The following is a 26,965-nucleotide window of genomic DNA, read 5'->3' as shown; positions in this document are numbered from 1 at the left end:
GGGTTGGAACAAAGTGACTGCGGAGCCAGGGCTTGTAGTGTTGACTGTGCCGCCCTTGTTTTCGATTGGGTCGGGGAGCAGCGTGTGTGTGTGTGTGTGTGTGTGTGTGTGTGTGCCTTTAATTTTACTTCTGAGTTTCCAGTCGTTGGGAGTCTTTTCTCCTCCAATTCTGAAAACGTACACTATAGAACATCTGGAAAACTTACAAAAACTTTAGTGTGATTGCATGTATCTGGTATTACCCCCTCCCCCAGGTTATGAAGCTCTTTAGAACAGAGATGCTACAGCTGTTCTTATAACAGGAATAAACAGCTCTCAATACCCCCCAAAAATCTCCTGTTCTGGTAAATTCTAGATGCTTGTAGAATCTTTGCACAAATGGAAGTGTTTCCTATTTTGGAATATGTCTTTCAGTCTTTTATAATGCGAATTAAATTTATATAATACATTTACTGTATTATATGTGTAGGATAGTATATATAAAATTGTGATGTGCAGTAATCTGAGAACATAAGGAAAAATAGTAAAACGAATATTTACTTATCCACAAAAGTACTGAATATTGTCTAAGGCTGTATAGTCTTTATTTTTTATTTTATTTTATTTTTTTATCGTTACCAGGGATCGAACTCACGACTGCCTGCTTGCAAGGCAGGCGCTTATGCCGCCGAGCTTAAATCCCCAGCCCCTATAGTCTTTATTATTAAATGGGCCTTTTAATTAAGTGGGGTAGAAATTATTTTACATTTGTTCTGTATCTCCAGAGCTTGGTACAGAGTGGGGTTTGTGTAGATGCAAGAGAATGTATTTCAAGTTGATTTGTGCGTCCATTTGATAGTTATAGCTGGATTCTTTCCGTGTGTTCTTTCTTTTTGGGGCTGTATAACATGTAATATACCCACATGGTTTAGGCTTCGTGGTGTTGCCTTAATCTACCTAACCCTGTGCTTCCCCATCATCATCTCCCTGATGCTTTAGCTACTCCAGGCAGTGGACTCCATCTCCTATCCTTGTAAGCTTTCTCTTGTGTTGTTTCCATACTCTTAAATTGTCTCATTGGCGCGTTCATCTTTCAAAATCTTAAGCGCAATTTAAGGCAGTGTTGCAGACAAGAATGCCAGTGGGAGTGATGAAGTTAAAATACGCAATGAAGTGGATTTGAGTGGGAATTGTGGACTGTGGGAGAGCTTTGCCCTACCTGAAAGGACACAAGAGCACGTTAGCTAAGGTAGTTATTACCCAGTCAGATGTATGCTGGGGTTGCCATATCTTCCAGTTTTACAAGAAAACTTGGAAACGTATTTTTATATGAAGTCTGATTTTTAAGTGTTAGCAACTAATTTTAAAAATACTCAGCAGTCCAATTAAAAACATCTGTAGTCTGGGTTTGGCACTCGAAGATTCCCAGTTGATGAGCACTGCTTTAGGATTATCACAGGTACTGTTTATGAGTTATGTCCCCTGAATCTGATGGCCAGCTTTCTTCCATCTTTTATAGTGTTGTGTCCAGTCTGTTTTAGTTGGTAATATGTCTTCTCTATTATGTTACAAGCAGTTTGATGCCATAGATTGAGTCTGTTCTGCGCTAAGCACATACTCAACTAAACTGTGTTTGTTCATATCTAGGGCATGTGTTTATAGCTATCTGTAGTTGTGTGAAATACATTTATTTGGTGATGCTTGTTTATCCTGAAAATTAGTATCTGCTTTTTGTAATGGTACCAATACTATATTGTCTTTAACTGCCAAAGCACTTTACTGGCTATTCACAGCTGATCTGACAGAAATGTTATCTGTGGCTTTACTAATCTTTCTGGAAAAATTGAAGTAGTAATGATTGATAAGATTTTTGAAGATACTTAATAAAAGGAGATACCGCACCTCAATGAAACTAAAAACTTGCTCTGTGAGAGATGGCATGAAGACAATGAAAAGATAAGCTATAAACTGGGATATGACATTTGCAAACTATATTTTATTTTGAAAAAAATTGCTTAGTGTTTTACTACATGTTTACAGTACAGAGTGACTAGATTGATCATGGGGAATTGGTATGTGTGTATAATACATCTCAGTTCCTTTTTCCCTGTTCTCCCTTTTGGCCTTCAGATTTATTTACTTACCCTGTAAGTCCTTATGAAGTTGATTATCATACATAAGATTAGCAGCCATACTTCCAGGCAAATAACCTGTAAAATAAAAAAGACAATTATACTAAATCAAGGCACACGCTTAGATATGTTGTCCTTGTTGGACAGCGTATCTTTTTTCCTTGTCTTTCCTTTGCAGTTTATTTATATATTCAGTTCCTTGTATAAGAGAAACCATGCGCTATTTAAGCCTGTGAGTACGTCACTTAATGGAGCCTCAAGGTTCATCCATTTTCCTACAAATGACTCAAGTTTGTGTTTATAGCAGAGTAGTACTCTATTGTGTATAAATACCACATGTTTTTTATCCATTCATCTACTGTTGGACAAATAGGTTGCTTCTAAGATTTAGCTATTGTAAATTGTGCTGCCACAACATGGGAATGCATAAACCACTATGTATGATGTCTTTATCTCTTTCAGGAAGATACCTAGAAAGGGAACAGCTAGGTCTAGAAGGGTTCTCCCTTCCCCACCCAGCCTTGCTAGCATTTATTATTCGTTGATTGCTTGACACAGTGATTCTTTCTGGAGAGAGATGGAATCTCATTGCTGTTTTAATGTGCATTTCTTGAGTGGTTAATGTGGAACATTTTTTCATGTATGTTTTGGCTGTCAAACTGCATTTTAAACAGAGGATTTGAATGTAGAATAGAGTTCTCAAAATTCAACAGCAAAACCAACCAACCAACCAAATAAACAAAAAAGTCAGAACACACCTCCTGGCAAATCCCCAAAGCCAAAACCACCAGCTATTTCTAATTACAGGTGAGCAAATAGGCATTTCACGGAAGAGGTTGTTTAGGTGACAAATAAGCAGATGAAAAGATGTTCAACATCATTAAATGCAATTGAAAAGTCACAGTGAGATCCTACCACTTAGCTATCTGAATGATTTAAATAAAAACTAATGCTAACATGAAAGAGAAGGGAAAGGAACTTGATCACTTACACAATCCTGGGGTAAGTAAAATAGCATACTGCTGTGTAAAAGAATGTAACAGTTTCATATAAAACTAAACAGGTACTTACCATAGTAACCCATTGTTTACATTTCGGTTATTTAGTCCACAGGGAAAGAAACCTCATGTTTCTGTAAGAATCTGTACATGAACTTTCATAGTTCATTTGTGTTACAGCCCCAAATGGAACAACTCAGACAACCTTCAGTGCATAAACAGTTGCGATTATCTATAGTGTGGAATACTACTTAGAAATAAAAAGGAACTGTTGATACAACCTAAATGGATCTGGAGATTTTTGTGCTGAATGAAAAAGTCAGTCTCAAAAGATATTATTCTGGGTGATTTGTATAATATAAAATGACAAAATTTTAAAGAGACAGAACAGATTAGTGGTTAGTTGCTGTGGATTGGAAAAAGTACGGGAAGTGATTGTGGCAGAAAAAAGGATAGCATAAGGAATCCCTGTGGTGAAACTTTTGTTTCTTGACTGTGGTGATGGTCACAAGAATCTGTGCATCTGTGGGTTCCTCGTCAGTAGATTCAATTGACAGCAGATTGAAAACATGTGAGGGAAATATTCACTTGTGATGAACCTGTGCAGATTTTTTTCTTGTCAGTATTCCCTAAACAGTGTGTTATAGCATCAATTTACATAGCATTTACATTACATTAGGTATTATAAGTAGCCTACAGATTTTAAAGTATGTTAGAGGATGTGTGTAGGTTATATGTAAATACTACAGTGCTTTGTATAAGGAACTTAACTATCACGTATTTTGACCATTATCAGAGGATCCTGGAACCAATTGATACCAAAGGAGGTTGTATTTATGATAGGGTTTATAGAGTTATGTACACAGAAGTGAGTGCATATAAAACTGGTGAGATCTGAGTAAGGTGGATTACATTGGTGTCAGTTTCCTGGTGTGATTTTGTTTTGAATGCTAGTGTTACTAGGGAAACTCAGTGAAGATATATGGGGTCTGTCTCTATTATTTCTTATATCTGCCTATAAAAATAAATTTTTTCTTGGACTTTTTATCAGGTGATGTTCTAATCATGTCAGGTAAAGATGGTACTGAGACTCCAGTAATAGCTGAGACATCCCGTACCCTTGAAGATGGAAACTGTGAGTCAGACAAAAATTCTGAGTCTGTTGACCACAGTGCCATGCCAGAGAGTGAATCAGAACTTGCGGCATCCACTGGGAGAAGACCAGAGGTCAAACCTTCCAGTGACCTTGAAACTTCAAAAGTTCAGGTATTACAGGTTGTACCCACAGTAGAGTATATTTTAAAATATTAAAATGTAGTACAGTTCAAAGACATTTGAAATCTATATTTAGGATTGCATTTCTTTGATTTTTACAACCATAAAATATATTTCTCTTTTTTTCTTTTTCTTTTTTCAGACAGGGTCTCTCTATATAGTTGAGGCTGATCTTGAACTCACTGTGTAGCCCAGGCTGGCTTTAAACTTGCAGCGATCCTCATGCCTCAGCTTCCCAATGCAAGAATTACAGGCGTGCACCACCACACCTGTGCATTTTTCTCATTTTATGAGTGCCATTATGACTAGTTGTTTTGGCTACATGGTACTTGTATGCTGATAACATATACATGTCAGTTACATTATTTATTTATTGATTGATTTTCTGGTACTCAAGGTGGAACCTAGGGACCTTTGCACTGAGCTACACCCCCCAGCCCTTCTTTCATTATTTTGAGACAGCAGAGTCTGGCTAAATTGCCCACGCTAGGCTTGAATTTGTGATCCTCCTGCCTCGGCCTCTCGGAGTGCTGGGATTACAGGTGTGTTCCACCAGGTCTAGCTGAAGTAGTATATTTCGTTAACCAAATAATATGTTTTGTTCTTTTGTACTTTGGTTAATAGTTAGATACCTTGTCTGTATGTTCTGGTTTTTCTGTAATTTTCTATTGTCTTTTGTTTTTCTTATTACTGGAAAAAATAGGAGACTGTTTCTAAAGAGGAAACGCAGACTGGATGGGGCTATTGGGGAAGCTGGGGCAAGTCCTTGCTCTCCTCCGCTTCAGCGACAGTGGCTACAGTAGGTAAGCTCATTTCAGTATTTGTGTGTGTACTTTGCTGCAGATATGTGTCCCAAATGAAGCTGTTAGTAATCCCTCCCTCCATGTTTACTCAGAGGGTTTATAGGTTCAGGATGATTGCTAATGATGGGCTCCTACATTCTGCCACTAGACTTTGCAACATTTTCTCATAAGAAAGTTGAAGGCTAGGAATTGTTTATGTAAGCCTAGGCTTTGGTGATGATGAATCAAATTTTATGTAAGCAGATAATACTAGAGAATAGTTACATATTGTTAAAATAACATGCCTTACAGTCTTGACGGTTTTAAAAATATGCAGTTGTGATTTTTGATTTGTTTCTTCAGTTTTGGTAACCAATAGGAAAAATGTTACTATTTGTCTTATCAGGACAAGGTATTTCAAGTGTCATTGAGAAGGCAGAGTCTTCCCTTGGTATCCCTAGTCCCAGTGAAATTTCCTCTGAAGTCAAGGTTGCAGCAGGTCAGTATGTGGAAACACTAAAATCTAGAATCTTGAATTGAAATGGAACAGTTGAGCTTGGTTTTCTGTAGATATTTATTTAACCTGTACTGTCGTGTGGCACTGGGCGAGATAAAGGTTTTAGATCATTTAGCTGCCATTTCAAGGTCTGTGTCATGTGATCACTCATTTGTCTCTCACCTGTCAAATGATCTCAAGGAACTGTTGAAAACATTTAGTATATAATGTAGAATGTGAGAGTTGCTAAGCGTTTCGTGTGGCATAATTTAGTAAGTGACCACTAACAGCTCAATTTCAATCTTTCATGACCTGTTTTTTTTTTTTTTCTTTTAATATGTTAGTGGGACACTGTTTTTTTTTGTTACTGCTTTTACATTTGGATTTTTATGAAAGTTAAGTTTTTTTCTTGAGGCTTTCCTTGATCGGGGCTGGGGATTTAGCTCAGTGGCATAAGCACTTGCATTGTAAGCAGGCGGTTGAAGGGTTCAATCCCCGGTACCGATTAAAAAAAAATAAATAAAAAGGCTTTCCTTGATCAAAGAGAAATCTGCCTGACTTAAATTATAAAGGACAGAATTATTACCAGGAATCAAGAAGGCCTGGTACCAGAAAGCAGAGAGTGTTTTAAGACCTGTTTTGCACTCTCCATCTCCCAAAGCATTACTGTTCTCCCTGCTTCTTTTGTTTGCTCATCTACATCATTTTTTCCTCTTGAGGAGTCAATCTTGACTGACTCTCTCTGCTTATTTTCCCAATTCCAGCTGTATATTGAATCCAGTGACCAACTCTCACCAGTTATTCTATTTCTGAATTTATAGGAGGAGTTATATCTAGCTAAACTTAGGCCACTTTTACATGGGTCACTTATGGTCAGGGGAGAATTTCCCAGTATGCAAACATGGCTACAAATGACTGTATGAATTTATGGCACTGGCATTAGGCTTTCTGGCTGCAGGTAACAGAACATAAGAATAAACTGAGTTTATTTTTGTCACTAAAGAACTCCAGAGGTACACTTGCAGATATGGTTAGTTTAGTGATTCATTGATGAAAGGGTTCTGGGTAGGCACCTCTCCTCTCTAGATTTCTTTGTTGATTTGTTTGTGGTTCCTTAATGGTTGCCAGACAGTACTGCAACTTCCAAGTATGGTACTTGAAAACAAATGTGCTTAAAGTCAGAATCAAAATAGATACGAGTGTCATTTTTCCTTATGCATCTGTCTTTTTTTAGAGAGTAAAGATTTTCCCAGGAGCCCCAGGTTTATTTCTCCTCAGGTGCCATTGGCTGGAACAAGGTCTTACGTTTATGCTGTAGCTGAAAGAGGTTCTGGGAGAGTGGGTTTTGAGTATATCAGAAACGTCTGGGTCAGTAGTTGGATTCAGTAGGGAGGGAAAAAGGAGTTAGAAGGGTTAGGATATATAAGCAAAAAGTGTACAGTATCTGAAGGATGACTACTGTACAAGACCGTGTTTAGGAAGGGCATTGAAAACTAGGTGGAATGGTGCAAGAAGTAGCTACATAGTGAAATATGTGGAATTAATTAATGTCTAAGGAAGTTGAAGGCATCATCAGTGTTGAATATGAAAATCTAAGGAGGGAGGTTGGGAGAACATGTGGGCTCTGTTTACATCTCTGAATACTACCATAGAGGAGAGCTCTGGCTTAGGTTATTATTTGTGGCTCAGGGGAACAGATCAAGTACCACTTAGTGGACATTAAATTGACTTAGATTTTAGTTTAATAAGTATTTAATAATGAGAACTTTCCAAAACTGGAATGGGTTGCCTTTTCATAAATCTTTCCCATCTTTTAACCTTCTTAGGGAGGGAGGTTAATACCACTGCTAAGGGTATTTTTGGAATGTGGCTTTTCTGAACTTTGAGATGAGTAGAGGCTACTGATGAAAATCATTTGACCAACACTTAGAGATTTTGTTGTATCTTTTAAAGGGTGTTGTCTTTTGCTCTCCTTTTGTTGCAGGTAGTTCTGATAAATATGTAGGTTAGATGGTTATTTCAAGACATTAAGCTTGTTCAGGATGAGTCTATAGATTAGACCTGACTGTAGTGACTAGTTTGTATCTACTGGTAGAACGTCATCATCTGAGGTTTTTACCAAATTCTCAGCTGTTTAATGAAATTTGTCCATTTTGGTTGATGGAAGTCTAATGTCTAAGCCAGGCAGGAGCTCTGGAAATAGCTTACTACTTAGTAGTAGTTCATTTTCCAGCCTTGTGGAGTCTTCTCTTGCCTGAGCAGTGTAGTATCCAGCTAAAAACACAAGAGCGCACCCATGTAGATTTGTAGAGCTCTTTACTTACGTGACCCTGTCCTTTCCAGGTTCCTGCCTTGCAAATTCCAACTGCATCAGCCTTCCCTGATTCAAGTTGTTTTCTTTTTTAGTCATCATGATTTATTGTGCTCTGCTGAGGTTTTCTCATTGTGTCATGATTTGAAATACGCCTCTAGAGAACTCATTGTTGAATTCACTTTTTTTTTCCTAGACTGAAGGTCTACCTCTTAATAAAGCTTTTGTCCAGTTTTCTAGTTGCTGTTGTAGAAGAGCAAGTCCAATACCAAATTTCAGTTTAAAATAATAAAAAGGCTTAGGGTCATAGGAAACAGGGTCTGATTATTAAAATGTCACATAAATGCTGAGAAAGTAAAACAGGCACCCTTCCTTACATATTCATTTTTCATGTGATCCTTCTCCCATAGCAGAGACAAATACCAGAGAGAATGAAGACTCCTCCCTGGGGGCTGGTCCGTTTGGTGTATTCTCGACCATTTCTACCGCTGTTCAGAGCACAGTGAGTAAAAAATTGCAAGGTGGCCGGCCTTTCGTTAATGAAGGTTGAAAAGCTATGGGAACGGATTACTCTTAAGGGAGACCCAATAACTAAAGATCAGTCACTTCTTAGAGGTAGAACAGGAACTACACGGAAACTTTCTTTAAAGAAATGAAAGACCTATAGGTTGAAAAGAGAGGCAATGTATATAAGAGTTCATGGACTACGAATTCTTAGTTTGGTGTCCCTAGACAATGTCTTTGTTTTACAAAAATATTTTTCCTATAATTACATCTTCTAAGTTGAAGGGGAAAAGTGTCTGTCTTTGTGGTAGACACTTGGAAAACTATGTACAGTGAGAAATATTTTAAAAAGGTAATAGAGGACACAATACTGTCTTTCGATGGGAGTCAATGACCAGTACTTTTTTTTTTTTCTAACTTTTCATTGAAATGTAGCATCCATATAGAAAAAGAAATCATAAGTGTTCAATTTGAATTTTTACCATGGGAACATGCTTAGAATAATGTTATGGTGTGTCCAGTGCCCTGACTTATTCTGTCTTCTGCACTGAAACGACCAGTCCTGTGTTCTAGTGTCATAGGTATCTTTGCCTGCTTTTGTGCTTTATTAAATGGAATTGAACCCTATGTTCCCTTTCGTATTTGGCTTCTTTCCCACAGTATGAGATTTGTAATTTATCCGTGTTGCAGTTTGTATTTTCTTTACTGTATTTTGCCATTGTCATATTGCATTTATTTCACAGTGGTAAGTATTGGGGATAGTTTAGGTTTATAGTTATTCTAAGTAATACTGGTATGAACAGTCTTGTACATGCATGCTTTCTGATAAACTTCTGGAATTTCTTTGCACGGTATCTATCATAGATACAGCCCCACAGTTTTACAAGGTGGTTACGCCTAGTTATATTACTCCAAGCAGTGTTTGGTTACTTGCTCTGCTCCACGTTCTTCTCAGTGATTGATATCTATGGTTATACTTTTAAACAAAGTGTTCAAATATAGCTTCTCATTATTGTCATAATGAAGTTGCATGTGGTTTCTAGGGAAAGAGTGTTATCGCTGGAGGTTTGGATGCCTTAGAATTCATTGGGAAAAAGACAATGGATGTAATAGCAGAAGGGGATCCTGGCTTTAAAAGAACTAAGGGTCTAATGAACCGAAATGCTACACTCTCTCAGGTACTTTTTTCTTTACCTGTTTGGTTCCTGTTTCTGTTTTGATTGATATTTTTGTGTTTGTTAATGTGGGACATTGTTGTAATTTCCCTTTTAAAGAATTTTTTTTAAATGCTATTTTTTTTTGGTCTTTTTCATTTTTATCGGTACCAGGGATCAAACTCACGACCGCCTGCTTGCAAGGCAGGTGCTTATGCCGCTGAGCTAAATCCCCAGCCCCGTTTTAAAGAATTTTTAGTGTTTTTTTTTTTAAATTAAAGTTTTGAGGGTTTTGCATTGAGAGTTCTTGTGCTCAGGAAAATGTCAGGTTTTTTTTTTTTTTTTTTTTTTTTTTTTTCTCTTTTTGCAGTAGCCTTCTGTCAGTGCAGTACAAAGTGCTAAATCAAGTCAAAGTGATTTATTAAATTAATGTCTAAACCACTCTGAGAGAAACACCTGGCTCCCTGGGTGTTATTTACCTGACTAGCTGCAGGTTATGTTTTATTTTTTCCTGCAGCTCCTGAGCCTGTTGCATTTGAATTGCAATGCCAAGAATGAAAGGGCAGTGCTCTGTGCTGAAACCTGTCTCATTTTTGATTCCTTCCACTATTGAATCTCACCCTTGAGCTCTCATTACTTGCTTCAGTGTAATGCCGCCATCTCTTTTTAGGTTTTAAGGGAGGCAAAAGAGAAAGAAGAGCTATGGACCTCCAATGAGGTTACCATGGAAACTGACAAAAATACTCATTATGGGCTACTCTTTGATGAATTTCAAGGCCTTTCCCATCTAGAAGCTCTGGAGATGCTTTCCCAAGAAAGTGAAATAAAGGTAATTCCAAACGAAAAATTCCAACTGAAAAACTCCTCAAAAAAAGGATGTTGTATAGTTAATTTTCTTTTTGCATTTGGAAGATGAAATGTGTTTCTGATGGAGGCTTGAGGCTCTCTGAAAGTAGTCCACTAGAACAAACAAAAAAACTAATGTTTAAATTATTGCTACAAAGAAACACAATGAGTCATGTAATTTTTCTAAAATGACATGAAAGAGCAGATTAACAAAGAGCTCTTAATAGCACATTTGTTATTTTTGCTTTACCTGGTCTTTTTTTTTTTTCTGGTTTCTTCAGGTGCCAAGAAAACCTGTTGATTTAATCTACCAATTTGTAGACAGTTACTTTTTGATTCAAGACTGTTTCATTCCCCTTGATTTCTTTCTTTCTTTCTTTGTACTTTTTTGAGATAGCACCTTACTGTGAGTCCAGGTTGACCTTGAACTCACTATGTAACCCAGGCTGGCCTCGAATGTGCAGTAGTTTTGCCTCGGCCTCTTGAGTACTGAGATTACAGGCCACCACACCTTGATTTCTAAACTGTTGTTAAGCATTAGTAATTTGCAACTATTCATTTTTCTGTGGCTCATGTTATTTTTGGAAGTATAAATGTTTCTACATTTTGTAATAACTAGCCTCCTGTCTTAAGATTTCTAAGAAATAGCTTGTGTTGGCTGGTGAACTTGTAATTCTGACTTTAGTTTGACCTGTATTCTCTTCTCCACTTGAGAATATTTTTCCTTTCATACTTCCACAATTTTTTATTATTTTATATCCATTCAGGTGAGGTCTGTCCTTAATTCTCTAAGTGGAGACGAATTAGAGACCCTAAAACTTGAATTAGAGCAGCTCAAAGAAGCATTTTCCCTTGCAGAGTTTTGTGACGAAGAGGAAGAAGAGAAAAAAGGTAATATAAAAGTTCAGTACCTGAGTGGGGAGAATGCATTGTGTTTGTATGTAGTGCTTTGCTGTAGAAATAAATTATTTACTCTGTCATTACACTATCCTGGTTTTATTTTATTTTATTTTTATGGGAAACTCTCTCTGTAGCCTTCTCCCTGACAGGCATTAAAATGGGCAGGTCAGCCCTATGCCCCATCTCCTCTTCTTACTGCTGACTTGTATCTTCTGCATGTCCAGTCTTGGATCATGCAACTCTGCCTAGTTTCGCAGTGTGAGTGAGCTTCTCCGTTCAGATCTTTTTCTCTGTTTGGTTACCCCGTGAGCATTTGCATCTCCAGATAATCCAGCCACACTTCACTGACTCCCATCATCCCAGGTCCTGTGTTGAATTGACTCGTGCGAGGTGACAGCTACCCACATATGCTGATTGTTCAGCTCTTCATTTTTACAAATCCTTTTATCCTGAGTTTTAATATGTGCACCTCTGAGGAAATTTACATGTTGAGCATCTCATTTTTGCAAAATAATCTGGAAATGTGGTAGTTTATTTAAACCATAATTTCTGGGCAACTGAATATTAAACCTAAGGGTCAGTTTAACATTTTAGTTGGAAATATTTCTAAGATGTATTCTATACTCTTTTTTAAAGAAAATGGAATCTAATGAATAGTTTTGCTTTTTCTTCATGATATAATCAGTTATAAACCTTAAAGTTGCTTAGATAAATTCTGCTGGTGTTTGTTAGGACATATAGGATCAGTTACCCATGTGGTAGATTACAGCATGTGATCTGCAGATCCTGTGTCCAAAATCTTTAAAGGGAGTGATAATCCCAAAATGCAGTTTACTTTTAAGAATGTTTCATTTTTAGTTTTTTAGTGTTTGGCTGGTTACTGATGATGAAAAGTAGCTATCGATAAAGTTGCTGATCTCATAGACAGTAGCATCAAGCTTTGCTAATACCACTTTAAGTGCAAGTTTCATTTGACTTGATAAACCAGTAAAAAAATATTAGTTTTATTAGCTCTTGACCCTGAAGTATACTCTTTTTAATGTGATACTGTGTAGTAAGGTGGTTTTCTCAGGTGAAGCACTAATATTTGAGTTGTGAGGTGAACTACTGGTTTTTGTCATGGAACATAATTTTTACTTAGTTTACATAGGCATACATACTATTCAGAATAGACTGTTTAGTGAACATTATCTTTTAAAAAGTGAAATGAGCCTTTGCTTCAAGGAAAGCATCTGTTGTGTTTATGACTCATGATAAAAAGTTAAACTAAGTCAAAATTAGAAATTTGTAAAACATATTTATTGCTGTGGTGAGCTTCACAGCTTCCCAGAACTGTTTACAGATTGTTCTGATGAAATCTGTGGTGATAGTAACAAATATAATAATTTCTAGATATTTTACAATGAAATGTATCAGCATTTGGAAGATCTGCATAACTCCGAGAACCAGTATTTTCCCAGTGACTAATGTGTGTTATTACAAAGTCATGACTGGGCAAAAGAGAGTGGTAGATTTTAGTTTTATGTAACAGTACAAAATTTTATAACATGTTTTCAGATTCATTCCAGTGCAGATCACAGCAACTTTTCTCTATGACACTCCACTTGTTGAATTTTGGCGTGGTTTAAAGAGTATTTAACAATAGTCTTTACTAAGTATCTGAAAAGGCTATTAAAATACTTCTTCCTGGGCTAGGGATATAGCTGTTGATAGAGCACTTGTCTGTCATGCACAAAGTCTTCACTTTGATTCCCAATACCACACACACACACACACACACACACACACACGCGCACACACACAAACTAAATGTAATTTAAACAAATTAAAAAAAAATTTATTTCCTTTTCAACTAAGTATCCTTACAAATTAGAATTTTGTTCACATACTTAAGCAAGACAACATATCACAACAAACTGTAAAAACAGATAAGGGTACCTAGCCATATTCCATTAAGCTAAACATTAAAGACACAAAGATGTGAACCAGTGACATTGTTCTCATTAAAATTTTTCTTTTTTGAAGAACAGTTTTCTTTAAAAGTGTGTTTCCAAGTGGTAGGTTTATTATTTTCAGTGAATAAACATTTTGGTTTTAATTTTTAGTATGATAAATGTCTGTGTATGTATAATTTACCTTAAAAAAGCTCTTTGGAGTTCTCAAAAAGTTTTTAGAGTGTAATGAGCTTCTGAGCCCAAAATGTTTGAGAACTGTTAGATTAAATTATTCAAAACTGCAGGATTTACTAAAGTGACTCTAATTGCTTTTACGAGTTGTGTATCCTTATTTCCTGCTGTATGGTTATCTGTCCATCTTTTACTTTGCTTCATTTTCAGTGATCTTGCTTCTAATATATCCTGAATTTCATTTGGGTTGTTTCTAATCTAATATGATGTGAGAGAGAAATCAAATAACTAGACTTACTCAAGTTATCCACTTAGATAGAAATAGCTCAGGACCTAAAGTTGTCTGTCTGGATTCTGTACTGACAGGGACTTTTTATTTTCATTTCTGTTTGTGTTCTGCATTGTGTTCTAAGAAATCAAGCTAGCTAGTTATGTACTTGCTTTTTTTATGTGAAAATACTGCTTCTTATTAGAAAAAGATTTTTGGCCAGGCATGGTGGTGCACACCTGTGATCCCAGCATTTGGCAGACTGATGTAGGAGGCTAGACTGAACTGTGTTGTGAGACGCTATCTCAAAAAATAAATAAATAAGTAAAATAAAGAAGAAAGAAAAGAGAATAGTTTTAAAGCTGGGTGTGATAGCACATCTTACCACTTGAGAGATGAGGCAGGAAATTCACAGGCCTGCCTGAACTACATAGTGAGACCCTGTGTTAGTTACTTTCCTCCTTGTGGAGGCAAAATACTTGGTACTCATAGTTATAGGGGGAAAAGATTTATTTAGTTCAGTTTGTAGAGGTTTCAGTTCATAATCTGCTGGCTCCAAGGCATGGTGTCACATGGGGAAGGGGCAAACTGTTCATGGTGGTGGAAGTCAACAAAAGCAAAAGAGAGAGACAAGCCTTTTTCTGCCCCTTTTATCTTATCCAGACTGCTATGATTAGGGTGGTGCCATTCTAGTCCTTGGACTGATTTAGCAGTCACCCACGCTTAATCTTGGTACCCTTATCTTAGCAGTGAAGTGTGAATCAGTCAAACTATATGTAGTTAACCTCCAAAAAGTCCCATCTAAAATTACATAAGGCTTTGGGGGGACATCTAGACACAAACTATAACCTTCTGCCCCTGGGCCACAAAAGACTCATGTGCATTCCTCTACACAAAAGGCATTAAGACCATCCCCAAGAGTTGCCAAAGTTCTCACAGTTTCAGCATTGCTGAAAAGTCCCAAGTCAAAAGTCTGCTCTGAGATTTAAGGCAAACTCATAGCTGTGAGCCCATGTACAAATGAAAAGAAAGTTAAACACTTCCAACATTCAGTGGCATAAGGTAGACATTTCTATTCCATAAATTAAAAATAGGTAAACAAAGGAATGAGACTAAAGCAGGTTCAAAATCCAGCAGGACAGACATTAAGTCCTGTAGTCATGTGCAGCATCTGAGGCAATCTGTGGCAAGTTGTGGATGGCAAAAGGCCTGGGTGCCTCTGCCCCTCCAGCACTTTCGGGAGTTGTAGTTTCCTTGTCTTCTCTTTTGGGCCTGCTCTGCTCTCTCCTTGCAGTTTTCCTCAGATGATCCACATTTCTAGCTTCTCCAAACACTTTTGGCTTCCCACTGACAGTTTCACACACTGCCCTCTCAGATCAAATTTCCTGATCTCTTAGGCCTTCTGAAATCTGGGCAGAAGCCTTCCTGACCCCATAACTCTTCCATTTTGTATGCATCTAAATTCAGCACCATGTGGATGATGCCAAGGTCTGCTGCCGGCTAGAGCAGTAGTCAGGGGTCTTTTTCTTGGCTGTAGGGGTTAAGTGCCTGGAGGGCTGAGCACCCTGAATTCAGTTCTCAGGATTAAATTCTCTATGCTGCTGCCATTCTGGGACATGGTGCACTGGTGCTTTCTTCTCAAAGCAAAATCTTTCACTTTTGTAATTTTGAGGCTGCAAAGCCTGCTGCTTCTCAGGCCATCTTTTTTTATTCTCCTGTTCTTTGTTGATAGTCAAGATGTCCTCTTGTCTACCTTTGCAGTCCAGTAGGAACTTCCTTTGTGGCCAAACTCACAACATTTTAAATCATTCTGCCGGCCCCCTTGCTCTTGATACTTAATATAAATTTGGCTAAAAGTCCTCAGTAGCCATACCACTGCCTCAACATTAGACTGGCTTAAAATGTCTTCTGCGAGATTAATTAGTCTGCCACCATTAATCTCAGTCCAGGCAGTCTCTGGACATGAGTAAAAATGCAGACAAACTTTCTGCCAAGCTGTAACACATCATCTGGAGTCCAACAAACAGTGCAATCTTCCTGCAAAAACCTCCTGAACCTGGTCTTTATTGGCAGGGTTTCGCTCAGCCTTCTGGTCTTCTGAGCTCTGACCAGAATCTCCCATACAAACACCCAAAGGCATTCTAACTCCATTTTCATCTTTCATCTCAATCATTCCAAACTCTTTCCAGAAGGTATTTCCAAATGCTCGTGAAGCATTCATGGTCAGGTATAGTTGCATCAGTGCCTCACTTCTGGCGCCAAGTTTTGTTGTAGTTATGATTTGTAAGAGAATAGATTTAAGAGGGCACATAATTTACAGGATTATTTTAATAATATTCAACCAAAGAGTCAAATACAGAAGAATGCAAGGGATCTGTCCACACATTAGAGACCCAGAGAATCTTAACTGAGGGCCTAGATCCTATGGCAGTGTCTACAGGAGTCCAACTGAAGATCTAGAGCCCATGGCAGTGTCCTCCACAAGTCTAACTGGAGGCCTAGAGCCCACACCAATGTCTCTTGCAAGTCTGTGTCAAGGATCTGCACAGGGAAGACCCTAAGGTCAGTGGTTGAAACTAGAAAGTCTGGCAGCTGAGTGTAGGATCTGTGCCACCAGGTAGTGAGTTCTGCACTGGTTTCAGGAAATAATACTTAGTGTAAGGGCCAGGACTTCTCAGAGGAGAACTGCAGCCACCGCTGCAACAATGAGGATCTGAGCTCCTTCAACAGTGGGAACAGCTGAGTTCATGTCAGGAAATCGGTGTGACAGGCTTCTCCAGGAGAATCGACAGCACATCACTGTCCCTCCTGTTCTGCTTTTATGCAGCAATCCTCAGGAGGGCCTTCAACACCCAGCACCATGCTGATTCAGTTCAGCCGAGTGTTATAGGTTGACCATTAATATACCACAGACCCTGTCTCAAAAAAGGAGAAAGGGTTTGAATGTTTTTTGAGGCTGTCATGAAACACAGTTTAGCATGGTTGAAAAAAATAAATAAAAGATAGGTTTTGGGGTTACAGACAAGTTCAAAATGAAGATCTGCCACTTATGAAGCTGTGTTACCTTGAGAAATCACTTAACACTGAGCTTCTGTTTTCTCATACAAGATGATTTGATTCTTCCCAGGTTATTAAAAGGACTGAATGAGATATTTAGTATGTGGCACATAACAAGCACCAGCAAATTTTATTATTTTCACTATTAGGAAGATACAAATAAATAGATTTAAAATTCTGCATTTTAAAAGTCTGTTTAGCAGAAAACGTATCATTTCAGTTTAATTTGCTCAAGTTTCTCCATTGTTCCTAAAAAAGCTTTGTTATGACAATTCCCAGTTACTCATTAGCTTATTTGTACATGGTACCATTAACAGTATTTGTTTCATTTAGTCAACAAATAGCTTTGTATAGTAGTCAGAAATCCCAGGCTTTAAATAGCTGTCAGAGAACCCTAAGGTCCTTTTCTAACAGATGAGTTTGTCTTTGTGATAGTTTTTCTCTTACCTGTGGGCCAGAGATGAGGACTCTGAAAACACAGGGAATTCCAGTGTGTTATCCCCACCCCACCCAGACCTGCCCCAGCCCTGTCTGTCCTATTCAGTGATTGTGGTTGAGAATGAGCAGTGACTTTGGTGATGCTGTTAAAAGAAAAAAAAAAGGTAGCAGAGCGAACCCCATAGACCCTGGTTTAGGTGAAGTTGGTTGTCTTCATTCACCGTCAGATCAGTGTCCTTAGCGCTTACACCTCTCTCTAATGCCTGGTCTCTTGGCCCCTAAAAAGGACTTATGCTGCTCAGGGAGACTGCAGCCTCTTTCCACATCCCTCTGAACCACAAGCTCTTCCTCTTGTGTCTCACTCTTACTTAGTGCAGCAACTACTTTTTGTACTCGGTGCTGTGAAACGTACATAGCAGTGACCTCTGAACATTTTTTACCACAACTTGTATCAGTAGCAGTTTATTGAGCACTTAGACATAATGTTTGTATGTTTGAATGTTTATACATTAAATATTGATAACATAATGTATTTTTTACATTAAAATATGCCTGAAAGCACAAGTTTTTAATTGAATGAGATAAACATCTCTAAATGTGACAGTCGCCCCTTTTTTCCTGCATGCCATGGCATTTGGGAACTCTCTGAGGTACATGTATCCCACTATGAGTCAGATTTATTCTTTGAACCAAAATAATTTGGAGTTTAGTTGGGAAAACAAAATGCCCATGTGAAAGTCAGGTTTTAGATTTTACTAGTAAGGTACCATTAGGAGGTGGTTAGATGAGTTGTAAAGGGCAGAGTTGTATCTGTGAGGTCAGCTTTTCTCAAACCAAGTTATGCATGAGATTACTAAATTATTTTATTTCCTGGCCTTAAGAGAGAGGGGCAGAATTATAGTGGGTGGAAGGAGAAGGGCTAAGATTTTTTTCCCCTGGAGATCTTAGGGGCAAGTGCTAGATATGCAGCACTAGTAATTTGCCCTTGCAAGTCATGGACTAGAAATACACATCTAGATTGTAAGTACTAGAAGGTTCTTGTGTACATGAGTTCTGTTCTGCATTGCAGAGAAGCCCTGGCTGAGTCTTGGACAGGAGGAACAATAGCATTTAGACATGTAGAGAGGAAAAGAGCATTTCCTGCCATTTATTTAGGTGTGTTAATTGTTTGTGACTTTGATTCACTCATTTGCCTATGTTTCTCATGTGTGGGTGTTCTGTATTACCTGCCATCTCTTAACCAGGGTGACTCCAATACTTCCTTATGACTGTCCTTCCAGCATCCTGAATTCTCTTTCCCTTTTTTCTTCTTGATTCATCATTATCTCTTACATAAATCATGGATCCCTCTCTTTTTATTTGTCATCTCATCCATTTCCCACTCAGTAGCCAAAGTGATCTTTTTATAATTTGATCACATCTGTCTTTGCTTAAAAATCATTCAGTGGTTCCTCACTCCCTGCTGTAAGCTGTGGTTTATACGGCCCTTTATTATCTGGATCCCACTCAGCTTTCTTGCTCCCTTTCTTGTGCTAGACACTCTCAACATAGCAGACTTTTTGTGGTGCTTCCTTACACCCCTGAATCTTTGCACTTCGTCTTTGCGTGTGAAGCTCTTCTTTCATATCCCGATTTAACTTCTGCTTCCTTGGAAGCACATGCACTGTCCCTGCTTGGTTCTCTGTCTTCATTACTTCTCCATTTTCTCCATTCACCTTGGATGTAATGCAGAGCCCTGGGAGCAGGAGGACCAAGGTTGAACGCCTCCTGTTTTCTTGTGATCTTAGGGAAATTGCTTAATCTCTTCAAGCTCTTGTTCTTCATCTCTAAAATGGGGTGATGATACTTCTCTTACAAGCCCATCAAAGGGATTCTGATACAATATACATAAAAGGATTCTGTAAGCACTAAAGGACTGTGCTCATGTCAGTTGTTGGTGCTGCACCGTTGCTATTTTTGTTATTAATACTGCTGCTGCTACATTTTGCATCCTCCTCACCTTCCTCATGATCCTCAGCAGTCTTTCTGGAGTGTTTACATGGGACTTGGTTTTTTAGGAGATGAAGATTTTACCAAAGAGGTAACAGAGCTGTTTTCCCAGCTGCACGTCTCTACCAAACCAGAGAAACTTACCAGGGTAAGTTACCACCTCGTGGTGATTTTCATTATTTTATTTATAGGAATTTAGTAGATACAGAGCATAAGAGTATAATTTTCTGAAAGGAGTGTCACCAGAGTCAGTGACACATACTCAGTATACCCAGAACAGGGTTCTACACCATCTGCCTGCCTCCTGCTCCCACGTTAGTGCGCTGAACCCATATCTACTACCCAGTCCCTTGCCAAAGCCATGTCTCTTCCATCCTCACTTATTTTCATTTGGGATGCTGTGCTTGTCTGGAAGCTTAATTTAAGCCATTTGGTCGTTTCAAGTTGGCATTTCCTCACGGATCTTAGGGCTATGAATGATGCAGAGATGATTAGATGTGGCCTCTGTCCACACAGTGCTGGACGGAGGCTGTCATTTTCCAGCGCCTGGTGACTCAGATAGTTACCAGCTAGCATGTGGAAATGGGAGAGCCGCAGGGCCCAAGCTGTGGTCTTTACTGATCACTGCCGAACTGTATTCTTACATCTAGAACATAGAGAGACTTCTGCCGAAGTTCAGAGTGGTATGGAGGGCCAGATTCCATAGCAGTGCTTACCTAGCATTTGTACCATTGCTGGCTCATGGAACATTATTCACTGGGTTGTGGATTGCTTCCTTCCTCTACCCACCTCTCTCAACCTTGGGAAATATTTCAAATTAGCAGCAGCACACACTGCTTCCTAGCCAGAGAGAGCTGGTAGCTAGCGTGCAGACAGTGCAGTAACTTCTCTTCCATACCCCAGGGTATCGAATATGCTGCTTTGTACTTCTTCCCAGTCTCTTGTGCCCTATGAAAATACTGTATTCTCCAAGAAAAACTTTTCTGACCGTTCCTCAGCAGCTCTTCTCCCTCACTGAATTGTAGCCCTTCATTATAAGTACTTTCGATCTTGTTTTAATCTTGGGTTTTGTTTTGGAAGTAATATCAACTTTGGAAGTTACATAAATAGTGCAAACCACATTCACGTGCCTTGTATGCAGAGTCACCGTATTGCTTCATTCGCTTAAGCACTTGTGCTTGCACGTGTGTTCTTTCTTTCTGTGTGCGCAAATACCCACACGTAGTCTTTTGAGAGTAGGTTGTGAGCATTATATTACTGTACTTTTAAATATTTCAGCGTCTCCCAAGGATATGGATGTCTTTTATATAACCACAGGATAGTTCAGTAAGTTTAGTGTTAGTACCATACTTTTATTTTTTTAGAATACTTTTGGCTAATCTGTGTCCATTTTCCAGTTTTTCCAACTGACTTGATGATGATGCTTTTCCTATCAAGTTTTTTCCTTGTAACAGTGGAGCCATAAATTGGATTTAGTTATCCTGTACTTTTAGGTTTTTTAAAAAAATCTAGAATAGCTTTTATTTTATGGCACTGATGTTTTTGAGAAGCCCCCTCCCCCTGCTGCCATGTATCCCTTGGCCTGAATGATCCATAGATGACAGCCTGTCCTGTCTACAGGCACTGGATGTCTACCTGTTCCTTAATAGTGATGTGTTCTGTGATTTCTCTCAGTAGAGTTTCAGTTCCTTTTTATTTGCTACTAGTAGCTTTTTGTGGAGGCTTTAAGACTGACAGACTCATCATAATTTTCCTCCTAAATTTAGCTTCTATTCATGATTCTGGTTGCACCAATCTTTACTGTGAAGACTGCAAAATGATTTTTTTCAAGCCTGAGCACTTCTCTGCCCTTTTACTAGTTGCTGCCAGTGTTCTACTGTAGTCAAGAGCTCACTCCTCTTTTTGTTCTTTATTTGTTTATTACTGGTGTGGATTTCTGCTTTTCCCTCCATGGTTTCCAATTTATCACTGTCTTTGATTATTTTGATATTCAGATTATCCTTCAGGCTGCTCCTTTATGATGTGTCTCCACCATTTGGGAGTACTACTTTGTATTCATCTTGTACCTTCTGTGTCCCAGCCCTGGAACTGGCTATTTCTTTAAGAAACCGTAATTTCATTTTAGTATTACAGATCAAGACCAGGGGGCTAGTGGAGTGTGTTTGCTCGTAGGCCTAGTCAGCAAAACAAAGAAATAATACTTAGGTTCATGCATTTGTATATGTATATGCATGTGTATTCACACACGTGCCATGTGTATATATAGACAAATACGCTTGCATGTGCATATGTACACATTCTAGAAATCAGGAGTTCAGACTGGTACCTCCACCTTTACTTCATTTGTATAGAGTTTTTCATTGCATTTACTCATTACACATTTGTTTCTCCTTTCTGCAGCAAGAATCTTACCTCTTAATAGTAACTCATTTCTTTAGTCATAAAATGCATCTGAAATTGTTTCATTGCTTTGTCCATATTACTTGAAAATCAGCCAAAAAAAGAATTTGTTTTATTTGCTATCTCCCATGTTAATTTTTGAATATATACACTAGGAACATACTTCCAAAAGTCAGAATTGTACAAAAAGATATACTGAGGTGTCATTCCCTCCTCTTTTCCTTCTTCATTCTTCTCTTTTAGGTGTTATACTTCTGTGTTTTCTGGGCTTGTGCTTCTTGCATTTCCTTTTATAAAGATAAGCAGATGCATTGTCCTATCTTCTTCTTATGCAAAATTTAACATGTTGTATACTTTTCTTAGCATTCTTTTTTATTCACTGTAACTTTTACTTACATGTTGTTATAAATGCATCAGTTTTTAAAAATGTGGTGTCTTACCTCTCAACCGAAACCTTAAATTTTTTAAAGTCAAGATCTATACTTAATTGATTGGTAAAACCCAGCTCTACTGCTTCTCATTTTCTGTGTGACCTTGGACAAGTCGCTAACCTCTCCTTGCATTAGTTCCTCTATCTGTGAGGTGGGAGTAATGTGGAGTTTCTATGAGGATTAAATGCCTTAGTATACACAAAACTTTTACAGAGTGCCTGGCTCATTGTAAATAAATATAAATGCTGGCTGTTAATGACCCTCAGGAGGTGGCCTGATCCATTCTGATATTTAATAAACATATGTTTAGTAATCCTTATTATGCTAGATAATTTGCTAAGTGCTAGGGAAATAATAGTGAGAAAGACATAGCTTCTGTGCTCAAGGAAATTACATTAATAAATGTTTTAAAAATGGCACCGTCTTGTTTATCTCGCTTATAGTTCTAGCCATTCTCTGAAAGCAGTCTTCAGATTGTTTAATTTTGGGACATTGAGACTTACGGTGTAGAATAGTTAAAGATCAAGGCCTGATTATAAGTATGATGTAGATAACAGAGTATTGAAGTAGGAGCCCAGGAGTTTAGTTCTGATTCTAATTCTGACATATGGGATATGACCTTGGGTAAATCCAATTCCTTCTTCAGTCCTTACTGTTTGAGATGGAAAAAATTAGTTGCTAGAAAAGCTAAGCTTAAAATGTTTTAAAATTCTTAAATCAGACCTTATCAGTGGAAAGTTTCAGAACTGAAATCAGGCAGTAGGTAGGATTAACGGATTTGAAAAAGAATTACCTGAGTCGGCACAGCAGTTCATGATGACTTCACTCAGTGTATTATTACAAAGCAAGCCGCTTCAGGTATGTGCTGTGCCTACTACAAATCTCCTTCAAGTATATTAATTTTTTTTGTGTGTGGCCTTCTTGCTATTTTCCTTTAAATTCTGTATACATTAATCTCCAATTTTTTCTCATTTTGTTTCTATGAAGAAATTGCAAAGCATTTTACATACTGCTTGGACTCTTGTCACTTGATATGATTCTAACTGAATCTGTCACTATTTTTCTCTGTAAAACTCACCAGTCCAACCTTCTCTCCTCTTATGTTCCTCTGTGCTTCTTACTCTTCTCATACTGGCCTTTTCTTTTTCTTGAACTATGCTAAGCTGAATTGTCTACAGGTCTGCTGTCTTTGTCTTAATGTTTGTGTGCCCAGTTCTGTGTTATTCTTAGAGTTCAGCTCAAACTTTTATTCCTACGAGACCTTCCTGATCCCCCAAACTTGAGCCACCCTCCATGGGTCCAGTTCTCTATTCTGTTACTCCTTTTTAATTTTTTCATGCAGGTGTTTATTTCCTTGCTCATTATTGGCATTTCCCACAAGAATAAAGAGGAGCAGCCTCTTACTTTATATCATTCATCCCTAAATCCTTGGTATGCAGCATAGTATATAGTACAAACCTGTAATACATGAATGAATGAGTGTCTGTATTCTATGCTCTGGTCTTGCTGGATACCACAGTTTGCCCAACACACTTTGACTTTCCTTGCTTGTGAGTCTTTTTGAACTTGACATGTAAATGCTTAAGTAATGGGAAGGTTTAGATTAGAACCAGATTATTTCTGATGTGTATTGTCTGATCCCCTGTGGGGGAAAGGACTTTATGTGAAATGAATGCCTAGGTACTTAGCTTCTACTTAGCTCATTAATATTTTAGCCTTGGCTGCAGCCTTACTGAGGGTCCTTAAAGACGACTCCAGTGCCATATCCACACTGTGATCCTCTGAGTTGGTATAACTCTCAATGCCAGGTTACAATTCCTGGTTAGAGCCCTGACTATACAGTATTCTGTCTATATGAAGTTAATCAAGTAGACGCCTTTATTTAATGGCAGTAAGCATTTCCAGAGAAGCCAGGACTCTCTTAATCGCTCATGACCAAAATTGGGAACAAACTGGCCTAGGAAAAGAGGAGAATTCCATAGCCAAAGAAACTAGAAAATCAAGGGGCAGGACTGGTTTTTGGCATAACTGTATCTAGGAATTTGTCCCTCTCTGTCCCTTGGCTCTATTTTTTGTTTTGGCTTCATTCTTAAGGAACATTTCCCACATGATGGTAAGATGACCACTGGCAATTTTAGGTTGATTTTTTATTTTCCCATTGAGTAACTCCAGCAGAAAGAGGTCTTTCCTTTTCCAGTAGTTTTACCTAATGTTGTAGAGGCCCATTGACCTGACCTGGTCACATTTTTATTCATGAACTAATGAAATAATCCTTGTGCAGACAGGGTATTAATAGTATTAGTAGCTAGATCTGAATCACTTGACAACTGTTGGAGCTTTGGGATGTAAATACTTCTATCCATACCACATAAACTGAGAAGAATCTAGAACTTGCTGCAGAAAGAGAGGAGATAGGGACACAGTCTAATAAAAAACAGTAGAGGATCTTTCATAGTATACCAGGCACTGGTTGCAAAGCCAAATAAGACACTTGACAGCTGTCTTATAATATCTAGTCTAGTTAGAGTCTAGTATGGTTAATTTAAGTGTATTCTGGTTAGCACTAAAGTTAGAAAACTTTAGAAATTCATAGAAGGGTTGTTCATATTCTCACTCTCCTGGAAGGCCTTTGAAAGTTACCTGAAGGAGACAGCATGTAGGTGGAGGGTAGAAAGAATAGGCACAGATAAATGGGTCATTATTAGCAGACCATAAAGCAGAAAGTGTTAGAAGATGAGGTTGAAGAAATTGTAAGGGTGTAAGTCATGGGGTCTTGTTAGATTATGTGAAGGAGCATCGTCTAGTTGATGAGGAACTGTCGGTGGGAAGAGGAATGGTTAGCTCTGAGCTTTGAGCAGATCATTGGTAGCGCTGTAACCATAAGAAAATAAATTTATGATGAGCTAGAGCACAAGCAGGGAGAACAAATCAGATCTGCTTTGGACTCAATGATGGTAGTAGAGAGGAGAAAGGTTGCTGGGGTGGGATGGGGAGGGAGATTGAAGAAATATTTATGTAAAATCAGGCCAACTTGGTGATTAATTGGAGGAGGAAAAGTACCTAAAATGTTTCTTATGTTTCAGTTCAGGTCACCGAGGTAAGCTTGAGGTAATTAGAGGATGAATAATTTGGAGGTAGAAAGCAGAGACATTTCAAACGTTTTCCATGTTGAGTGTGAGATGCCTGCAGGATATCTGGTTCATGTATGCTGCAGACATTTGGAATTCATTGTTTCAGGAGAGGTAAGGGTTGGAAATAAGGATCTACAAGTCAGCAGCAGGTCAGGGATAGTTAAAAACCACTGCAGTGGGTTGGATGGAGGTGTTCCATCCAAGGAGAGGGAGTAGGTTGACACGTGTAAAGAATAAAGGCAGGAACTCCAGACAGCACAGGGTTTAGAGACTGGCCACATATGATTAACACTGTGAGAGATTTGTCTCTGACCACCTACTTGGAAGATCATGATACCCAGAGTGTTAACTATTATTTTTCTTTATTTTGCTATGAACTTTTATTTTTTCATAAAATCAAAAAGGAAAATAATTATGAATTTTGATGGAGACACATATAATGGCCATATAAACATCACCAAAACCAGAAACAACCCAAAGATGCATTATCAGGAAAATAGGTAAATTGTGGTGTGTGTGGAACATGACACACTGCACAGCAATGAGGAGGAGTGAGCAACTGATAGAGCAGCGGTGTGGATAAACAGAGCTGACATTTTTGGGCACTAAGTCGCCAGACACACAATGATACTATTCCATTCGTATGCATGTTGATTTTGTAGTAAACAGAAGGCGTTCTTTGGACAGGAGGAGGACATGATTTGAGCAGGACTGAGTAGGGTGGAACTCATGAGGGGACTTTCAGAGGCTGGTGAAATGTGCTGTGTCTTGATAGGTTTGCAGTTTCATAGGCACATACACAAGTAAACATATCTTGAATTTGTAGCATGTGGAACCTCTGCCCCAGATGTTTAAAAAAGCCAGAGCCTTAAAAATGTTCAAAAGGGAATGAGTGGGTTGCAGTAAGTGTTGTCAAGAGTTCTTACCTAGTAAGATAAGGACTACCACGTTAAGTGGCCTGTCGCGGTGAGAACAAGAGCACCAGCTGCCGAGGTGCTAGCTTGGTCGGTGCATGCACAGAAACCCTGTGCAGTAATCTTGGTGAGCTGAATTCAGTCGTTGGCACTCAATAATCTTTCTACATTTAGGCGAGAAATACTGCTTATGAATGGATCAAGGCAGTGCCGGCAAAGACATTGGCAGAGAATAAAGAAGAAGAAAAACAGTTGGAGGGAGGAAATACGGAGGAAGTCTCTAAAAACTCAATAGAGGTAAGCAGAGCAGCTAACGCCCACCAATTCCTCTTCCTCCCGTTCTTTTTCTCCTTCACCTTTTGCCCTCGTGCTCTCTCTCCCCTGCTTTCCCCTCCACTCCCTCTCTTTCACAGCTTTGCGATTGAATATTGCAGTGGAGAACCCAGTGACCTTTTATTTTGTTTCACTGCTATTCATAATTTGAACCTTGTGATCCAAGAGTGCAGCATCTAACTCCAAACTGTAAAACAGGAATAAAGAAAAAAAAGATGCTTGAGTGCTATGTATGAGGAAGGCTCCCTGAAGCTGCCACCACACTTTTTATTTAAAGCTTTTGGCTACAGTCACACTTAAAGATTGGGGAACACCTGTTTTTGTGGTGAACAGCCCATCTGTAAAATTACATTGCTGCTATGGAAGAAGAGAATATTTATTGACCATTCTTTATTAGTCTCCACTATTTTCAGAATACTGAATTTTGCAGTATGAGAGGAGCAAGGCATTTCCACATATATTAAGAAGACCCTAATATTTCGTTTTATCATGTTTTGTTTG

The 26,965-nt window shown here is 38.4% G+C and overlaps 1 protein-coding gene across 3 annotated transcripts in view; it reads left to right on the top strand.

The window, feature by feature from the left end:
- Fam114a2 (family with sequence similarity 114 member A2) overlaps positions 1–26,965 on the top strand; it is a 37,159-nt gene that overhangs the window by 517 nt on the left and 9,677 nt on the right. For 2 of the 3 annotated variants that reach the window (XM_003473302.5, XM_013156163.3), the window contains exons 2-10: positions 4,161–4,375; positions 5,088–5,187; positions 5,573–5,665; positions 8,384–8,475; positions 9,521–9,655; positions 10,302–10,460; positions 11,245–11,368; positions 19,324–19,403; positions 26,306–26,428. In XM_003473302.5, the coding sequence (XP_003473350.2) occupies positions 4,175–4,375; positions 5,088–5,187; positions 5,573–5,665; positions 8,384–8,475; positions 9,521–9,655; positions 10,302–10,460; positions 11,245–11,368; positions 19,324–19,403; positions 26,306–26,428 (1,107 nt within the window). In that variant the 5' untranslated portion in view covers positions 4,161–4,174. The remainder of the gene's footprint in view (positions 1–4,160; positions 4,376–5,087; positions 5,188–5,572; positions 5,666–8,383; positions 8,476–9,520; positions 9,656–10,301; positions 10,461–11,244; positions 11,369–19,323; positions 19,404–26,305; positions 26,429–26,965) is intronic. The other variant, XM_013156164.3, reaches the window with a different exon arrangement.

The sequence above is a fragment of the Cavia porcellus genome, unplaced genomic scaffold (genome assembly GCF_034190915.1).
Source record: "Cavia porcellus strain 051 isolate PalLab524CR breed Dunkin Hartley unplaced genomic scaffold, mCavPor4.1 scaffold_19, whole genome shotgun sequence".
NCBI classification, from domain to species: Eukaryota; Metazoa; Chordata; class Mammalia; order Rodentia; family Caviidae; genus Cavia; species Cavia porcellus.
This window is presented reverse-complemented; position numbering and strand designations above follow the sequence as displayed.